At 32.6% G+C, this 19,874-nt stretch overlaps 1 protein-coding gene across 1 annotated transcript in view; it reads right to left on the bottom strand.

Annotated features, from left to right (window-relative positions):
• The window catches only part of LOC149478494 (cell adhesion molecule Dscam2-like), a 107,070-nt gene that overhangs the window by 20,447 nt on the left and 66,749 nt on the right, over positions 1-19,874 (bottom strand). The window contains exons 5-10 of the mRNA XM_089709265.1: positions 13,484-13,514; positions 9,483-9,553; positions 8,574-8,659; positions 8,075-8,166; positions 1,278-1,438; positions 154-244 (exon numbers count right to left, since the gene is read on the bottom strand). Of these exons, the coding sequence (XP_089565391.1) occupies positions 154-244; positions 1,278-1,438; positions 8,075-8,166; positions 8,574-8,659; positions 9,483-9,553; positions 13,484-13,514 (532 nt within the window). The remainder of the gene's footprint in view (positions 1-153; positions 245-1,277; positions 1,439-8,074; positions 8,167-8,573; positions 8,660-9,482; positions 9,554-13,483; positions 13,515-19,874) is intronic.

Raw genomic sequence — 19,874 nt, 5'->3', positions numbered from 1 at the left:
CTGAATATATCGTTAAAGATCTAGTAAGTAATTGTTTTAATGTATTCTTAGGTTAAGCATTATTGTAATAATTCTAAGAACAATAAGGTATGAATAAATAAATAAATTTAAATAAAGTAAAGCAAGTTTTAATAAATAAATTAGAAGTCTTACCTGATAGGATATCCATAGTAAGGACATCTTAATTTTAATCCATCTCCGCTCTGTACTTTTATTGGTGGTAACGTTCTTATATAAGGTGGTCCTATAAAACAAAAAAAAATGTGTGTACTAGTGTACACGCGTAAGAAGTGAAACTTCTTTATGACCTCATTTTTCAAAAAAAATTTACTTTATGCAACTTTACAGAAATACGTCGAATCACGCGTGGTAGGGATAAAAAAAAGGTGGCGCGTAACGGAAAAATTTCACGCGTAACGAAAAAATGTTACACTAAATTTTTTTCCAACCCCGATAAAGAAGTTTCACTTCAAAAATGTTTCATAAACACACAACATTATGTCCCCTAACCTAACTTATAAGAAAATCAGGAGGAATGTGTGTTTGTTATTATTGTGTCAAATAAATGATCTTTCTTTCTAAATGAAAGCAACAGTACTCAATTATTTTTAATTCTAGACTTAAGTCAAGTATTAAATAGAATTCAATTATAGTACAAGTAAATGAAGAAAAAATGTATTTCAAGATAGCAAGGGCAAATCTACGCAAAAGTTTGATATAAAATAAGCCAAATATAAACTTTAGAAATTTAGAAAAAAAAAATAAAGCTTGAATAGAAAATTGGATTAGAAATAAGTGTGGGAGTGATTAAAACAAAACATTGTTCTTTTACTTATAAATCTATCTATTCTTTCTTTTGTTTTCAATTAAATGAAAATGGATAATCGAATCTTTGTATGTCTGCTCGTTAATTCTCCTAATTAGTTGTGTAATTAATTTGGATTTTTACTTTATTATTTGTAGCATCTTAATAATATTAACTACTTACTTATAATATATTTTTAGAACATTATGTAAACATTCAATTTTATGTCACCTTCAAGCCAAATAATCTTTGGCTTTTCATCTTTTTAGCATTTATGAAATTCTTAGATTATGTAACTTCAATAACTAGCATACTAATCTACTTCTTATCTACATTTAATCTGTGCTAACTTTCATTAAAATATCCTTTTTCCGTTAAATACTACCCATCCATCCATCCATCCAACCATCCATCCCTACTTTTCATTCAAAGCTTCCTTTAAACTACATCCATCCAACCATCCGAACTATACCATAAACATCAATCCTGGCTGAATGTCGCAAACTAGAGTCGCTCTCTTTTGCAACACATGAAAAGAGACCACCATCTTCCACTCTAGACCGTGTTATGTTGAGATGGGATATAACACCATGGGGACTGCCTGATGGGGACATCATTTGGCCTAGGATGTATCTGGAAGATATTGAAGTATTAAATTTTACTTCTAAATATGGAAAACATGATAGAGCTGTTAAGCGCGGTTTTATCCACGAGCTAAATATAATTCTAAAATTCTTAATAATAATAAATATAATTCTAAAACTTTTGTGTTTCCGTCCGTTTTTGTCTTGAATTTCTGTTTTAGCGTGAAAGAGTAATTTAGTAGATTTTAACCACAGTATTACCATTATTTCCTACAGTAGTGCGACGAATGTACTTGTGCAGAGAAACGGAGGGGAACTGGCGGGGGTCGGGCGACGCGGGCCGCGTAAAGCAAACACGCTTAGTTTGCTTTACCTAGCGCGAAAGGATGACGCAGTCGTATTTTTTGTGTAATAATTTTATTATACATAGGTACTTACATATTCTATTATGGCGCGCACAAACTGTTCGGTTTACGGATGTAAATCTACATTGAAATCCCAGAAGGAAACAATATTTCAGAAAGATTGTATTAATTGTATCTGTTGAATTAAAATCAAAGCTATGTTTATATGTTGTCCTCATTATTTTCTAATCAGATTGTACATCCCAATGCGAATGCATTACTTAGTTAAATGTTATAATATACAATTAAGAACATCCAAAAATAAAGTGTCCACGTAAATAATATTTAGCAGTGCAATATCTGTAATTATATATTTATGAACAAATAATGACATCAGATTTAATAATCGCAATTATTTTGAATGTACATATGAATAAAGATTTCATCATAATACATAATCACAATTGTTTTATTTCCCATTTGTTGCAACCCTAGCGTATTTTCGTGTGGCAGCGTCATTACCTACGCTGGCGGCGGCATCGCGCGACATCAAAGGCGATTCCCTACTGTAGGAAATAATGGTAATACTGTGATTTTAACATTTAAGGGCTGATTTTTCAATCCTTGGTTAATAGGTATTCATCGAATAACGTATACCATTTCAAAAATATATTATGTGTCTTTCTAAAACACACAGCGTTGGTGAAGAAAGCTGTCTATGAATCCTATATATCTCTATGAAAAAGGGTCACCTTACCGAATATCGATGGATCTTTCACCTCACTAGCAAGAGCGCGTCCCTAGTATGCCATCTGTCATCGCCAATTTGACATCACCTTTGAAGCGCTGTCATCTGCCTCTGCCGGCATAGCGTTTATGAATTCGTGCGCAATAACATCGCGCAGAATATAATTAGTATTTATCTCTAGTAAAAGTGATCAGATTAAGTTACTTTTACCTGAATAAAACACATAAAGCGTTAAATTTTAGTAGTAATTGGTTTAGGAACGGAATTAGTTCCAATATGAAACACAAAAGACCACGTTGTCGGAAGAAAATTCGAAAACCGGTGCTTTGGTATGTATAATAGTGGCGGGAACTCTTTTTCGTCCTCGGAGGACGAGAGAAGCAATGGTTCGTCACTGCCCAAGAGACCGGGAGACGAGAAATTCCGTAAGTACAATCAGACTTGTCATAACATGTCCGGACTCGTGCATAGAATTCCATGCAACACGTGGCATACATATTTTCACAGTTTTTGACACAAATACATCAATATTTAGATGTAGGTAATTAATAATAAAACACAATGCATGCCTATAGTGAGATCGCTATATTATCATCGGGTTTATTTATCATACACAGGCACATTGGTTACTGTGTCAAGTATTGCTTTTAACCAGAATTGTGAGATATCGTTAGGCTACCTAGGTAGAAGGTACTTAGGTTTATGGAATCGACCGTGATCCCCTATGACTAACGAGCCCCAGCAGCAGGTAGTGAGGTATCTCAATCACTTTGACCATTCAATTGTAACTACCTAAACAAAAGTGAGTACCTACTACTTAGTGCCCACTACTACACAATTAGTTCAAAACAATTAAGAGGTACTTATATTTTAGATAGGTACAAAACCTGTCTATCACAATATTCTAAAGAGAAGAAATTGTTAATTAACTATTATAATATAATTTACATATCTATCATGTATCAAACATGTCACATATAGATTTTACATTACTTAAGATATGATATAGAATGTATAATGTGAACAACGGTCTCACACAATTTTCAGTATGAGGTACTGATTACTACAAGTTGAGATTACCTAGTTTATGGTAAATAATTCTTAACATAAAGAGCGTGTTTTCATAGTCAATTGATACCAGAATAAGCTTTGATTCTATGGGTACTTATTTGAATAAGTATTGAAAAATCATAAGAAATAGACATTGCATATTAGGAGATGTAGATATGTTTATATACGTTATCATCATCAAGGACCCATATTTACCATATCCCCGAACAGTTGAATGATATCATTCTTGCTTATAATGTTACCGATGATAATGATGTTTATCTAGTTCCTTTCTTACTTAAGTGAAAGAGCTTGCCTTAAAATTAACACTCAGGCGTGATAAAATTTTTATAATATCAACAGTAAAGTAACCAAAATCTTTGTATTTTTTATTTGTATCTTCTACAAAAATATGTACTGAAAATATGTACAAGGCGTCCTTAGCCATGATTAGCTTAGTATGGTTATGCTGAAAGAACTGAGTGTCCAGAAAGTCACAGAAAAATATATGCCATACTTACATTCAGATATGCTTCTGGCAATAAGAGCTGATGGCTCCGCCAGGTTGATATTCAATCTGAGACACCTAAACACCTAGGTATTAACCAGGTAATTTTGATACATATCACAGGTTATAACGGTAATTAAATTTTTACAAAGCCAGGATTGGCTTGTAAAATTAGACATCATTGGTAACAGTAAGGAGATTCTTCCAAGGCCAGGATTGGCTTGTACAATCAGGCATCATTGGCCTATTTTCTGCCTGCATATTGCAGCCATTTCAAATGGTCGCGGAGACCCTACAAGCTAGAGGTGCCCTCTTTCTGTTTTATTTAAGCTATTAAGTTTGGTCTATTGAGACCGTTACAAAATTAACTTCACAGGTCTTGTAGACTGTGAGGATTTTGGAAAAGCTTGATTGGCACTACAGCCACATAAAGTCCATTGCCTTCTGGTTTAGTTGGACAATTATCTTTTGGGTCTACCATGACTAATCCAATTTAACTTCACAGGTCGCGGAGACCATGGAGGTTTTGGTAAAGCCTGATGGGCAGAACTATTCCAATTCAACTTCACAGGTCGCGAAGACCATGGAGATATTGGTAAAGCTTGATTGGCACTCCAATCACAAAAAGGGCCACAGCCCTCTGATTTAGTAAGACTATCAGGATTATTCTAATAATTTAACTTCACAGGTCTCGGAGACCATGGAGATTTTAGTAAAGCCACAGAATGAGCCACAGCCTTCTAGTTAGACAATTATCTTTTTGTCTACAAGGATTGTTCCAATTAACTTTACAGGTCCCGGAGACCATAGAGATTTTGGGAAAGCAGGTTTGGCACATCAATTACAAAATGTACATTGTAAACCTGGATACTTGTGCCTCATGTGTGATAGTATAGAAATGTCTGTGTTATTGCTAGTCCCAAAAGCTTCAAAGATAGAGCATACTGTGGTAGTCATTAAGAGGACCATGTCTTGCACTAAATAAGAGTTGCAGACAGTTCTAGGCATCTAACACTGAGAGGACTGTACAGTTGTCGCCTCCAGGTATTTCTCTAGAGTTTCGCGCACAGCAGACCAAGAGAGAAAGGCTTTCCCTCTACATGCTACACAAGACTTACGAGCTGTGGAAAAGACAACATACACAGAAATGTCATAGTCTTTGTAAAAGAACAAGTTTGTCACTTCCTAACTACAGATACCGCGGATGCGGGCTGAGTAGGACATCTGAACAGTACTTACCTGTCAGAGAAATGGAGAGGGAAGCAGGGGACTTGGCCTTAGAATTTCTGACTTATATGTAGTGTACCATAGGTATGCAATAAAAATGCTTCTGAGTAGATTGAAAGGGGCGCACATCCTGTAGCCCAAGCAACCAATCAGACTTTGGTCGCCCACATACAAAGGTTGCTAACTCTCTTAGCCCTCACAACTGAGTAACTGTACCTAGATGAGAAGTTGAGAATAACTCTTGGCACGCTTCCAGGACGCCTAAATGGCTTTTGATTTAGATTGCCTCTCAAGAAATCTACCTGTACCGGAGTGGCTTCTCCTACCTTGTACAACAGGAAATATATTTCGGAGGCTCCTGAGATGGTCCATTCCGCTATCCAAAGAGGTGCTTTAGTGCCAGGGCATATTTGCCAAAGCCTGCTTTGAATTATGCGACATCTGCAGTCGTTGATGGAGCTGACGCCTAGGCTGAATATTCCCTTCCAAGGATAATCCTCCAAGTGTACTAGCGCACCTCGCACCCCGGGACCCGGGCAGATACATAGCACCCAAGGGTGGCTTATGGTTAATATAATAAATAATAATAATATACGGGCATTTCTCCGCAACTCGATGTCAAGCGCCTAAAGATGGCTTATGGTTATTGACTATTATGGTTATATATGGTTATTGACCCGGAAGTCAGGAGCACTCAGACCATTGGTGAATGGCCTTACCCCCCAACTGCTCAGTCAGAAAAGGGGGGGGGGGAGAAAAAAGCCCATTGTAGAGCAAAGGAGAAAGAGCAGTTAGGTAGTGGTGCCCCTCCACAGTGCCAACATATGATCCTCCAAGCAGGAGGTGACTTTCATAATGCAAAAAAGAAGAATGCATGTAATCTAGTATACAGAGATTCTATTTAGCTAATTAAATTAAATTAATTAATTTTAATTAGCCTAGGTCTATCATAAGCAAGCTGACCCTATTCTCTCAGGAGCTCTTATGCTATTACTGGGGTCAGGCCGAGAAGCTCATGACATGAACATGACTTCTGAAGATCTCAAAATAGAGTTTTTTATCACAGCAAAATAAGATTATAACCTGACCTGAATTTGGATATAAAATGGATACAACAACATATTATCCATCAGGGGTCGGTTGTGAGGACAACCAGACACATAAATATGCCCAGTGACCCATGTGAAAAGGTTGGTTCAAGTAACAAAGGACTGATTTTCAGTCTTAAAAGTAGATAATTGATTCTTATCTATAGAGGGGCGGACCCTTTAAGCTTGCAACACAAACCTTTATGTCTGGCTAGATAAGGTCCTTCCAGATCTTAAAGACAGTAGCAACCCTGTCCAGCAGTGGTTTCAAGAAGGTGGTAAGGGCACCAACCTGTTGAGGCAATGGAAGGACCATACAGTCCTTTATAAAGTTTTACTGTCAATCAGTCAATTTAGCCAGTGCCAGTGAGTCTGGTTTACTTTAAGGTAACCTTAAACTGTTTAATTAATTATTTAATTAATTGTAATTGATTTAAGATCCAAGTAATGATCAATGTGTAACAAACATGCTTAAAGCTTAAGGTACAGTTGTGTTAACATTGGTATTATAGTTATTTTATATACAGATGTTATTTACTGTAGTATTTAGCCTTAGAGGCTCCATTGTTTATCCTTGATGACATTGATCTTCCTTTGAGTTATAATTTTTAAAATGTTATTCTTATCTTATTATTTGAACTTTGATTTGTTTCAAAGATACAGAGAAATAATAAATCAGTTCTTAGGTTCTAAGACTTAGTTCATTAGTATTGGCTTATGATTATCTGAGGAGAATAATTTAAAATTTAGAGGATATATGGTTAGTTCTTACATGAAAGAAAAACTATTTTTGTTGTTGCTACATAACCCCCTTGTATTGTTTTTAGAATTTAAAATATAACTTTATTTTACAATACAAGAGGTTCATTTAACATTCTGAAAGGAATGAAATTTAAGTTGTTAATACTCTTAGGTATTACAATATTAACAAGATAATTTATTTTCAACATAGCGTTTGTATGTCTTTCTTCACCAGCAGATATCAAACACATCTTCACCAACGCTGTGTGTTTTAGAAAGACACATAATATTGATGTTTTGCATTAAAACAAAACATGTATTATGTGTCGAATAAAACACACAGCGTTGCAGTTTACTGCTTGCTGATGAAGATGCTATGCCGGCAGAGGCAGATGACAGCGCTTCAAAGGTGATGTCAAATTGGCGATGACAGATGGCATACTAGGGACGCGCTCTTGCTAGTGAGGTGAAAGATCCATCGATATTCGGTAAGGTGACCCTTTTTCATAGAGATATATAGGATTCATAGACAGCTTTCTTCACCAACGCTGTGTGTTTTATTCGACACATAATACATGTTTTGTTTTAATGCAAAACATCAATATTATATTTGTCCGTATTTGACAGTATACAGGTGACATTTTAAAATGTTCGTGTAATACTTTATTGGACGGATAAATTTTAACCAACGATTGAAAAATCGGCCCTAAATCTATTGTTTACTCTATAATAAGATATAGATGTAATTTAAACATTAATCAAAACAACTTCGGAATAAAAAATACACGCTTGAAATCACAAGGATCCAAGGAGAAATCACTTGAATAACCACCTTATAACAATAGCATTAAAAGACAACATTATTATTATATGATTTTACCTTGCCCAAAATTAAGATTCAACAGATAACTAAAGATACAAAAAGCTAACATAAAATTCGTTTTCTAAGAAAAAATAAAATATTATTTGATATATATACCTTGAATCTGTATTAGAAGATATAACGACTCCATCTCTCTCCCAAATGAAACGAGGTGGTCTATCCCCTGTTGCGCTGCAGTGTAAAATTATCTAAAATATAAATATGTATTTTAAGTATTAGTTAAAAGTGTTAACAATAGCTTTTATTCATATTTATCATAATCTATTATAGAAAGAGATTCGATTTTTTTACATTTATGCGTGCAATAAAGAAATAATCAATAATGCAATAATAAACATAACATATATATATAATTAATCAGCAGTGTTGCATTTTCATGACACATAGGTACATTGAAATGAAACTTCTTTTGGCGCGTTCAGAGGAAAATTTCAAGATCGCGTCATGACAATATCGTCATGTCATGGAGTAAGGCTACGATTATAGTATCTTTGAAAACAAAGAAGTTTCACTTCTGACACGTGTGCTCAGCACACACACACTGTTTTGTAATTAATCACCATTCAACCAGGCATAAACTATAAAATAAACTTACATCTTCTCCTGGTGTTACAATTTTATCTCCAAAGTGCTGAGTAATCATTATGTTGCCAGACCCGAGTTCCCTTTTTATTCTTACACCTGGAAAGATAAATATAAGATCTGGATATGTTCTGTTTAGTTTAACTGTCAGTTAAAATTGTATAATATGTAATGTTCAAATTAGGTGAACAATAAAATAGAGTTGTATGTTATGTGTAACTAATTTTTCCGCGTGCTTTTTCGCGCGCTCGGTAGAAATCTTCCTCTTAAATCACTTTATCTATTAAAACAAAGGGCTTCAAATTCCGTTGCGTAATTTTTAAGATTTACCTAAGCATACATAGGCACGGAGAGACAGCGACTGCGACTTTGTTTTAATACAAGAGATTATATAAGATAACTTTAATTAGGTTTATTTTAAAATATATATTTTTTTCGTAAGTCACAATAGATTCTCAGCCATATTATCAACAAGTCCTGAAAGTAAGTCATGTAGTAACTACCTTAAGTCTTAATAATTGACCTATTTAAAGAGTCGAATTTAATTAGTTTTCAAATGCTAATTAATTCGAATATTATGATGAAAATTTGACTATTAGCTTCATTAATACGAGAAATTAGCAATTTAATTAATGTGAAGATATGAAATTGAATGTCGTTTATTTTAGGATTTCATATCATGATAGAAATAATATTATGAAAATATTAAAGTTTTTCACTCTTGCTATTTAAAAGTACTTTAATTAATTTTCTTTTTCTAACTGTAAGCTTGGCTTCACTAAGTTATAGATGACGATATCCAAAAATATGTTAAGTTATATTATATTCGACAAATAATCATATAAAAATAATAAGATATAATATAATAATTATATATCAATATATATGTATGTACAACATAAAATATTGTTTATATACAAACCATTGTTCCATCTTCTAGAATTCCTAGAAATTAAACTTTCTTTTCTTCTTGTCTTCTTGTAAATATGTGATCTGAAATATTGAAATTATTTTAGAAAAAAATATAACTTTAAGTGAAGAAGGAAATAGTAAGAATTTATATTTTTGGTTTTATGGCATTCAAATGCTTTATAAATATATATTTATAAAGCATTTGAATGCCATAAAACCAAAAATATAAATTCAACAAAAAAGGTCGTGTTCCATCGTTACAATATTGTATTCACTGAAAAGTGCTTCATATTGGTTGAAATGGTTGTTAATCATCTCAATAGATGGCGCGCGGTGTGTCCCTTCAGACACATAAAACTGAAAGAATAGAATAAATTCGATCACTCGGGCGGGTCACGAGTGGCTGAGTTGGTGAGGCATCCGCCCCGGAATGGCGCGAAGGATGCGGGTTCGAGTCCCGCCTCGTGATCGAATTTTTTCTATTCTTTATAAATTTATAATAGTAAGAATATTTAAAACTTTTGGGGACACATAAATATCGTCAAATTATATAGGTATTACGACTACAAAAGATTTAAATGTTACTTCATTTAATAGATATGGTTAGGTAACTAACCATATTATATGAAGGTAAAAATTATTGTTAAGTATATTAAAAATATATTATATATATGGGTCATTATACAAAAATGGGGTAACTTTTGAGGATATTTTGTTTACTATATTTTTTATATCAGATTGTTACAAATTAGGGTGTATATGATAGCTAATCTAATGAATATATTGTTCCAAATCGGGCCAGCCAGTTTTTTAAATAGATTGTGAGATATTTTAAATTTTCTGGATTTGGCCTCCAGGGGACTGACGAGGCTAACATGGTACTGATAAAAAACTATAACTTGTAATATTCTTAAAGAAATTCAATGAAAATTACTACAAATCTCTCAGTTTTAATAATGGCACATGTATTTTACGTACTTAACATGTTTAAAAATGATAATTTATAATATGTGATACTGGGAAAGACAATGTCTCAATTTTCAAAACAGCCTTCTGACATTTAACGCAACGTGAATATTCTTACTCTCTTACTTAACTTTTACTACTTTGAATTAGTTTTACTTGATATTTTAAGTAATTCACAAACAATAGAAACAAAAAAACGGCCAAGTGCGAGTTGGACTCCTAACAAACCTATTGTTTATTATGTTTGTAACTTAAAATTTACACTTTTAGCAATTTTTCCTTTATCTGTGTTATAAGACGTTGCTATTTACCGAGTAGAAGTAAACTATAGTAGACTGTATACACGGCAAGCATCCTGTGTGTTTTTTTATTCCCTTGCGAATATTGAATTTTGTGGAAATTTGCAGTATTAACGGATGTAGGTATCTTTTGATTGCGTTGCGTTATAAGTTTGATTATTTTACATCCCCAAGGGTTCTTAATCTTGAGTATCCAATATAAATTTCAGATTGATACCTCCACGCGTTCCAAAAAAAACGTCTTAACAGACAAACGGACAACAAAGTGATCCTATAAGGGTTCTGTTTTTTCCTTTTGAGGTTCGGAGCCCTAAAAATCTACCAATATTTATGTTAAAAGTACTAATTATTATAAAATTAAAAACCAAAGGCTCGAATGAAAGTCTCATCTGAGTTTTCATAAGAGCCCCTTGACATTTTTATAATGTTATTAAGTATATTAATTAACTTTTATGTTATTTTGAGGTAATTTTACTTCACAGTATTATACGTATACGTATTTATCTGATAAATATAAAAAGCTATGCCCTGAAAGCATCAAAATCAATAATTAAAAGAAAATAAGATCTTTTTAATAAAATTATTAGTAGTTTGTTTCAATAGCTCTTTTCTTTGCTACTCTTTTTTAAATGTTTCTTCCCTAGTCAAATTCAGTTTCTTTTAGCGTGGCGCATGATGTTTTTAACTGAAATATAATATAGAAATGCTTATACCAATAGCAATCAAGATAAAAGTTCTCAAAAATGATAGAGTCATCAGTACTATGGGGCCCCGTCAGTCCTCTGGCGCGATATCTGACAAAGGACTGATGCCAGCGGATTGATGAAAAGGGACTTAATATGAGGTTATAATCACAAATTAGGTTTTTTTGCCTAATTTCTAATATCAACAAACTATATTTTTACAAATCATAGTTAACCATTTATAAATGAAAATAAAAATCGGATTAACAATAAAATAACGACTCACCATAGGACTGAAATGTTGACTGGCGCAGCAAGATTTTAGAGGACAAACACAACCCTAGCGCTGGTACAGTTATGACGGCCGTCAAAATATGCGGTGCACAAGTAACTTCATTACCAACATTAATACTTAGACAGGGATTTGACCTCGACTTGGTGGTATTTAGCGAGAATTTCGAATTTAAAAAACACACAACGGACTGACTAGTGAAAACGATGACAAAGTTTAATTTTATTTTTTAAATAAAATGGAAAACATTGCGTTATGAAAGTTGTAGTATATAATACTATGTACATCAAAGATTGTAGTGAATTAGTAAGTTTTCTTAAATCGATGATAATGTTTAAACGATAGTCACTTGATTGTTGGATTTCGGAGTTGTGACATGCCAAAGTACTGACGTTTGAGGTATTAATTTATTATTTTTAGTCATTTATATTTTAAATAAAGAAGTGAAATTGAGTGACCAAATAAAGGACGCTTCATTGTTTCAAAATAGATTGTTATTTGAATAAAATATAATAAGACTTTGTTTAAATTGGCTGATGACATCGAGTTACCCCATTTTTGTATAATCACCCATATATATTTACTTATACCTACCTACTCTACCGTTGTCGGAAAACGAAATATTTCAACAAATGTTAATTCTAAATTATTACATAAATTATTTTGTGTAACCTTGATATTACATTCCCTTAAAATGTCGAATACACGGAGTTGTTACAAAAGGAAACCCTTAAAAATTGGCAAAACATAGAAGAGGAAAATTTACTGTTGTAGACCTAAAAAATATATATATAAAGTATAAACGATAGTTATTTTTTTAGCCATTGTAAAGTTTATATGGATTAAAATATTTTAATACTAAAGTAGTTTTACAATCAACATGAGGTTACGACGCAGACGAGGAAATTTCTTACAAACTTGCCTACTTTTCTGAGCCTGTATTGAAATTAACAAACAAACACAAAATGAACAAACTCAATCGACGGTTATAGAAAAATCCAGAAACTGCTAAACTGCATTTCTGTCCTCGTTAATTACACAGAGCAATACATCAGCAGAGGCAGCGTGAAGTCATAAATTTAAATCGGGCGTACATTATGCGCGACCACGCACCACGGTAATTTCATTAATCTACCCCGATTTATGCATAGTTAAACTAAATGTTTGTTCGTGTAATTACATTGTTTTATTTTAGTTTAGGCTTGGAAGGACGCCAAAGTATCTACTGTTTTGATTGGGTTGTTGTAAAACTGCTGAAATTTTATGAACTGCGCAGTTACTAGATTTGGTAAACAACTTTACTCGGCTCTGTTTCAAACATCAATTTAATTGAATTGGAAATATAGATGGAATAAGTTCTGAGTACTATAGTTCTGTGTTTTATTAAGCTATACAAAGCTCGTAATTATTCGTATTAAGGTTTTTGTTTAGGTAGATAATAATACAGATAATAAGGTTGGTTTAACTGTCAGTCATGTTTAGGCTCGGTTTATGAGAGAATATTAAATATCCAGGGTTTTAATTAAGGTAAATAATTGATTAAAATCCCTTCGCTATATCTGTGCGATCATGTTAAGTACCATTTTTAATAATATTATACACATTAGTGTTTAGTGTTATAACTAATAATATTTAAAAATAAAGAAAATTAAAAGACAAACATTCAGATATTTTCAATATAAAAAGCCAATACCTTGATAAAAAAAATTCTACTGCAACGTAAAATCGATTCGCATTGCATTATAAATTTAAACTAAAAACAATTACTTACGCTGCCGAATCCAGTCGATGTCCAAACAGGGCTGAAACCAAGGAACTCATGAATTTGTTATCATTCATTAACAGATTTTCACGAAGCCTTTGACAAGGTTTCAATAATAAATGACGCGAGTACTAGCCTAGTATGATAATATAGTGTACTAGCGGTCCGCCTGTTGTGTTTACGTATTCTCAGCATAACAACCATCCTCGTACTTCAAGGAATATTATAAAAGGATTAACAAAAATCGGTTCAGTCGTCCTCGAGTGTTGCGCTTAGATACACATTTGGCGATTCATTTTTAGTATTTAGATTATCTGTGATACCTGGTATAATATAATATGTGATGTAGGTATGTTAGGTACCTATAGTATGCATCACAGATCACAGAAACTTTATTTTATTTTGTACTACTAATAATATAATTCTAGTGTCACACTATTTGTAACGAATCGCTTCCATAACGGTTTGACCGATTTTTAAGATTATTTTTATGTATTCGGTAGGTCAGAGAATAACGCAGATTTTTTATACCCTTAATTGATAAATAACTGCCAGAAAAACGTTTGCCGGGTCAGCTAGTAACATTATGTACATATGTATATATTTGTAGGAAGGTATATCAAATTACAATCTATAGATACATATTATCATAAACTTTGTATTATTACGAAGTCTATTAAGTGGGCTTATGTTTATTAAGTTTCAACTCTCTATTAGATTCAGGGCGTTATTAATAGATAGGCATAATAATTAATTATCGAAAATGAAACTGATATTAAAACAAGTTATTTTAAACTCATGTTCATCGTATCAAGGCGAAAGAATCCTACATAAAAACATGCTTCATACATAACAAATAGTGTACGATTGAAGTTTACACAAGAGTTTCATGAATAATTATCCTACTAATATTATAAATGCGAAAGTTTGTGAGGATGTGTGTGTGTTTGTTACTTTTTCACGCAAATACTACTGAACCGATTACAATGAAATTTAGTACACGTATAGATGGTAACTTGGATTAACACATAGGATAGGTTTTATCCCGGACATCCCACGGGAACGGGAACTATGCGTGTTTTCCTTTGACAATTCGAGAGAAGTCGCGGGCGAATAATGATTACTGCACAAGCCTTGATTCAATCATACTTCTTCTGTAGATATTTCCTGAACCACGATATAAATTTTAGAAAGTTATAAAACTGCTCTTAAGGATACCTAACTCAGTAGAGCGTATATTAAAAACTAAAATCCGCCAAACACTCGAGCAAACGAAAAAAACAATACAAAAACTTTTTCAATCAAGCCATTCCAGAATGATTTCCATAAGCAGCAGTTTAAAACTCCGAAGAACGAAATACCGTTTTGGAATTGAAAAATAAAAACGCCCAAATCCAAGTGCACTTAATTAAACTTTATTGTTAGGTGGATAAAGTTGGAATTAGCTTGCCAGCGAGGATTACAGGGTTAGCCAAAGTTGGGGAACTTTGGAGTGCATTGCGGAGTTGGTACTATAGTAAGTCGGTTGGAAATTGCAGTAGAGTTTTTCGTAGTTGCGGTTTCCGTAGAGTACATATGGGTACGCTATGATGGGGAATTTAACTTTATTGTTAACTAGCTTACCGCCCGCAGCTTCGTCTAAAACCTAATAAATTATATACTAAAATCTTCCCCTTGAATCACTCTATCTTATAAAAAAAAAGACGTGTGGCACTCGGGGACTGCCGCGGTAAAGCTATTGCATAGCATGCCTTCAAGCCACACCTCCGAGCCGGAGTGGGGAGCGTGAGGTTTTTTCGTTACGGAATTTCTCGATTCGGTCCCCGCGCTCAAGGCCCGCGATAGAAGCTATGCAATAGCTTAAAAAAATTCATCAAAATCCGTTGCGTAGTTTTAAGGCTTAAAGCATACAAAGGGACATAGGGACAGAGAAAGCGACTTTGTTTTATACTAGGTAGTGAAGCCATATACTTACCTACATCAGATTAGAACTTCGGTATATATCGCTTATATTTATAGAAATATAAGCGATATATACCTATACATCTCAGTATGTACATAGGTACATACTGAACATGAATAGTCGCTTGAAAGTCTCATTTTCTATTAATGAAACTGCCTTATTACTATCTAATGTCTCTGCAGAGTTAATGACTAGATTATCAAATATTAATCAAGATGTCGTCTCATACATATTTTAGAGTGTTCTCTCCACATAATAAATCTTTAGGCACATAATATTATATTATTTTCATATTATGATACAGAATTGTTGTTTTATAATATGTTTTATAACGGAATAACGAAGTTTTTTCTTAATATGACGAAATTCTTAAGACAGATAATTTTATTTAAAACGTGTTTTAATGCCTCAATAAACTCCTATGTAATCAGCTTATTTGTAAGAATTATAAGTCACTTTGACTTAGAAAAATAATAGTAAATCATTGAAATATTAAATAGCTTTCGTACCTATACTTATTTTCTTACTCATATTATGCTCATATAATCTATACTAATATTATAAAGCTGAAGAGTTTGTTTGTTTGTTTGAACGTGCTAATCTCGGTAACTACTGGTCCGATTTGAAAAATTCTTTCGTTGTTAGATTGCTCATTTATCGGGGAAGGCTATAGGGTATATATCATCACGCTACGACCAACAGAAGCGGAGCCACAGGGGTGAAACCGCGCGGAGCAGCTAGTGGCAATATAAAACAGCTAATTTCCGTTCTCTTTAGAGCAACAAAACATAAAATACACAAAGAATTACTTATTTGTAAACTTCATTCGAAAAAGCTTTTCTTTTCCCAACATTTAGGCTGTATTTGATAAAAAGCAGTAAAACAAAAGAACAATAGATACCATTAATTAACTTGGAAAGAAAACCAATTGTTTCTAGCTGAGCGGTGAACGAAATCTCGCAAATACTTTCTTAAATACGGCTATACATGATATACTATATACTGAACAAAAATGTATGGAGTCGACATACGTTTTTAAGGCGTTCAAGACTCCTAGGTTTTCGTTGTTTTTCGATTGATACCGATTGAAACATTATTGCGATTTTGCTTGATTTTATTTATTTTATATTTAATTCATACTTAAATATATTACCATCTAGTATAGTATTCTATTATCTTTGATTACAATACAAACAATAAAAAATGATTTTATGTGTGTTGATAGAAATGGATAAACTCTAAAACCACTAAACTAATTTTCAAAATTCCTTCACTATTGGAAAGGTCTATAAATAATTTCTCAGTGACCTCTACCTTTTTTACCTTTCAAGCGACACCGGGGCAAGCTACTAAATAAACAAAACAGTATTCCCAAATACTAACTATATAACTGCACTAGTTAAAAAGTGCATTTAAAAGTACAAAGCCGAAGTTTTAACAAAAATATTAATTAAGCATTGTTCAAACAATGAATTGTTTAAAACAGAACTACGGGAGACGGAGCATTGTAAACAATGCAGGTGTTGTATTTTGTCTCGACCTCGTAAAAAAAATTTGGTACTAGTTCTTAATTTTTATATGTTACGGATAATGTTGGGTAATGTGGACATTTTATAAAATGCCCGTATAGCATACACTGCATACATGGTAATGGAGCTTATTTATATGTAACTAGCGGTCCGCCCCGGCTTCGCCCGTGGTACATATTTACGTTTTCTCTACATAAAAACCATCCTCGTACTTCAAGGAATATATTAAAAAAAGAATTATCGAAATCGGTTCAGCCGTTCTCGAGTTATGCGCTTACCAACACATTTTGCGATTCATTTTTATATATAAGATTAACACTCTTTTGTTAGCTTCGTGTATTATTATGAAGTATAATATACAGGGTGTCCCACTATTGGTATACTAAGCGCGAAGGGACTTGTAGTTTTGCATACACTGATCACGTAAAAAATACTTAAAAAACAAAATTACATCAAAAATTTTTTGCTAAATTTTTCCTGAAAATCTATGTTTTCTTCTCTAGCTTCGCGCAGCCGGCATATACCGCTCCTCTAGTGTGAGCATTTTGTCTATGAAAACATAATCTTAAACGACAGCTCACGTGCTGGTGGCAAAGTTGGGTGGGTTGCTTGTTATGGGTGTACACATAGAGTTATAAGAATTCATCTTTTTGAAAAAAAAATGCGACTGGAATTTTTTAATTATTTTTTACGTACTCAGCGTATTCAAAACTATAACCTCCTTTGAGCTTAGTATACCAACAGTGGGACACCCTGTATATTATAATAATAGGCTATTTGACAAGGTTTTGAAAACTGTCTCAAATTATTAAGATACGTTTATAGAGCACACAAAACACATGTTTCTTAATTTTTTGTAGTTATTCATTGAGAAAATGGAAAATAAAAACATGATATTCAAATACGCCGCCAAAACACAATTTTGAAGAATATGGCGTCTCGCGACCATGGTGACGTCACCGGGGCGTAAACATCAACTTGCTCCTAGTACTTATTGTTCGTTTTTGTTTTAATTATAGTATAATTAAGTTAATCTGTTTAAAAACCAGAAAATGAGTTCTTATAGGTGGTGTGTAGTTCCTGGATGCAGAAATACGACTATTAAAACCCCTGACAAACTATTTATATGTGCTCCAAAAGATATAAAAATGCGTAGAAAGTGGTTGCAGTTAGCTCGCAGAAATCCAAGTGATATTAGATATATCAATTAAAACAGTTATATTTTTTTGTGAAGACCACTTCGATGTAAGTATGGTGTTGAATACCTAGTAGGCAGTTTATTTTATTTGCAATACATAGTATAAATCGTCTCATTACTTACCTGCTTGAGGTAAGATAATGATATATATATAAATTGATGATGACGTGTTTGTATTGATATTGAAAATAATCAATACACACAAGTCAATCCTATAAACTGGATGGCTGAAATGAAAAATAAAGGACTTAATCTAAAAAATGTATACTTCATAATTACTGTGCTATTGTGATTCATGTTTGTAGGTACAATTAACTAAAAAGGTAATGAATGACGATTGAAATATTAACTTACGTACTTAGCTGTTTTCACATTTCTCAATTGAGGAGCGTAAAAATCTTGGTTGTTTTTAAAGAACACAGTATTACAATATTATTTCCTAATTATAGCGTCCACTTTAGGTAGATTTCTACTGTCTGCTTTTTCGAAATTAGGTTCCATGACAAACAAAAATAACACATAAAGAACAAAACTGATTACAGACACCTTGAATCACAAGAAATAAGTTATACAAGAAACAAAATCAAAAGCGAAATTCAGCAACGATGTGAGTAAACGTTGGGATCTCTTGTTATTTACGCCGCTGTGACGTCATGGCAGATGCAGCCAATCATGGATGTTTTCGGTCACGTGGTCATTTTAAAAAATATGATGTTTTTTCTCGACGATTTATAAATAAATAAGTTATTATTTATATCATTTATTAATTTAAATCGCTTCAAAAACCTTATATATATATATGGATTACACAAAAAAGTAATTTATTTTTTATACTGTCAAATAGCCTATTATAAAAATAAGAAGAGAAGGTAGTTTATATGTTTACAAGTATGTAATAGACTCTTTTTGACTCGATTTTGATCCAGTTTAAACGGACAGATTTAATAAAAATTTTGTACAAGGATCGTCGACGACGCAATAATATTATGAGTTCATTATTTTAATCGTAATCATTATTTTAACGAACAAAACAAACATATCAAAGCCAATTTTTCCTATCCAGTGAGAAATTATGCGTTCTTGCATAAACAATAAGAAATTTAACTTTTTTTTTAACATAAAAGGAAAAATTTACTTCAAACAATACTAATAAGGAAAATTTTAAATAAGATAAAGATAACGTCTGGACGGATTGTAAATTTACTTTATAATATTTTTTGTTTATTGTTTATAGTATAAAGAAAAGGAAAATTGTACTTTGCGATCGAAGTTTGAGATTATTTTTATTATATTAGCTTCTAGTAATCAGAGGTTTTATGAAACTGGGTCAAAGTATGAAAATATCAATGTAATCAATGAAAGCTAAGCTTGAGGTATAGAAAGTCACAAAATTGAAATAAGATGGAAATTACATTGAATTTTTGTTATTAATTTTAGTCCATCTTATTCTTATAAAATTGGAAAATTTATATTCGATTTTTCACTACAAATAGTTTACCTCTTAAAAATTTGCATTACTAATTATTCATTTTTTATTTATAAGGAATCAAAGCTATGTTCCCAGCTCAGTTGCTTATCACTATTACACTAAAAGCATAATAAATACTTTACAATAAAAAAAAAATGTTGTGTGGTTTTATGAAACCACGGTAAAAGTGAAACTTAGGCACAAAATTATCGTATTTTACGATAATTATCTTACGGTTCGAC

Source organism: Colias philodice, chromosome 22 (genome assembly GCF_061535455.1).
Source record: "Colias philodice isolate Cphi_HAF_F1 chromosome 22, ilColPhil1 Martin Lab GWU primary, whole genome shotgun sequence".
Lineage (NCBI taxonomy): Eukaryota > Metazoa > Arthropoda > Insecta > Lepidoptera > Pieridae > Colias > Colias philodice.
Note: the sequence above shows the minus strand (reverse complement) of the source record. Positions and strands in the feature narration are given on the sequence as shown.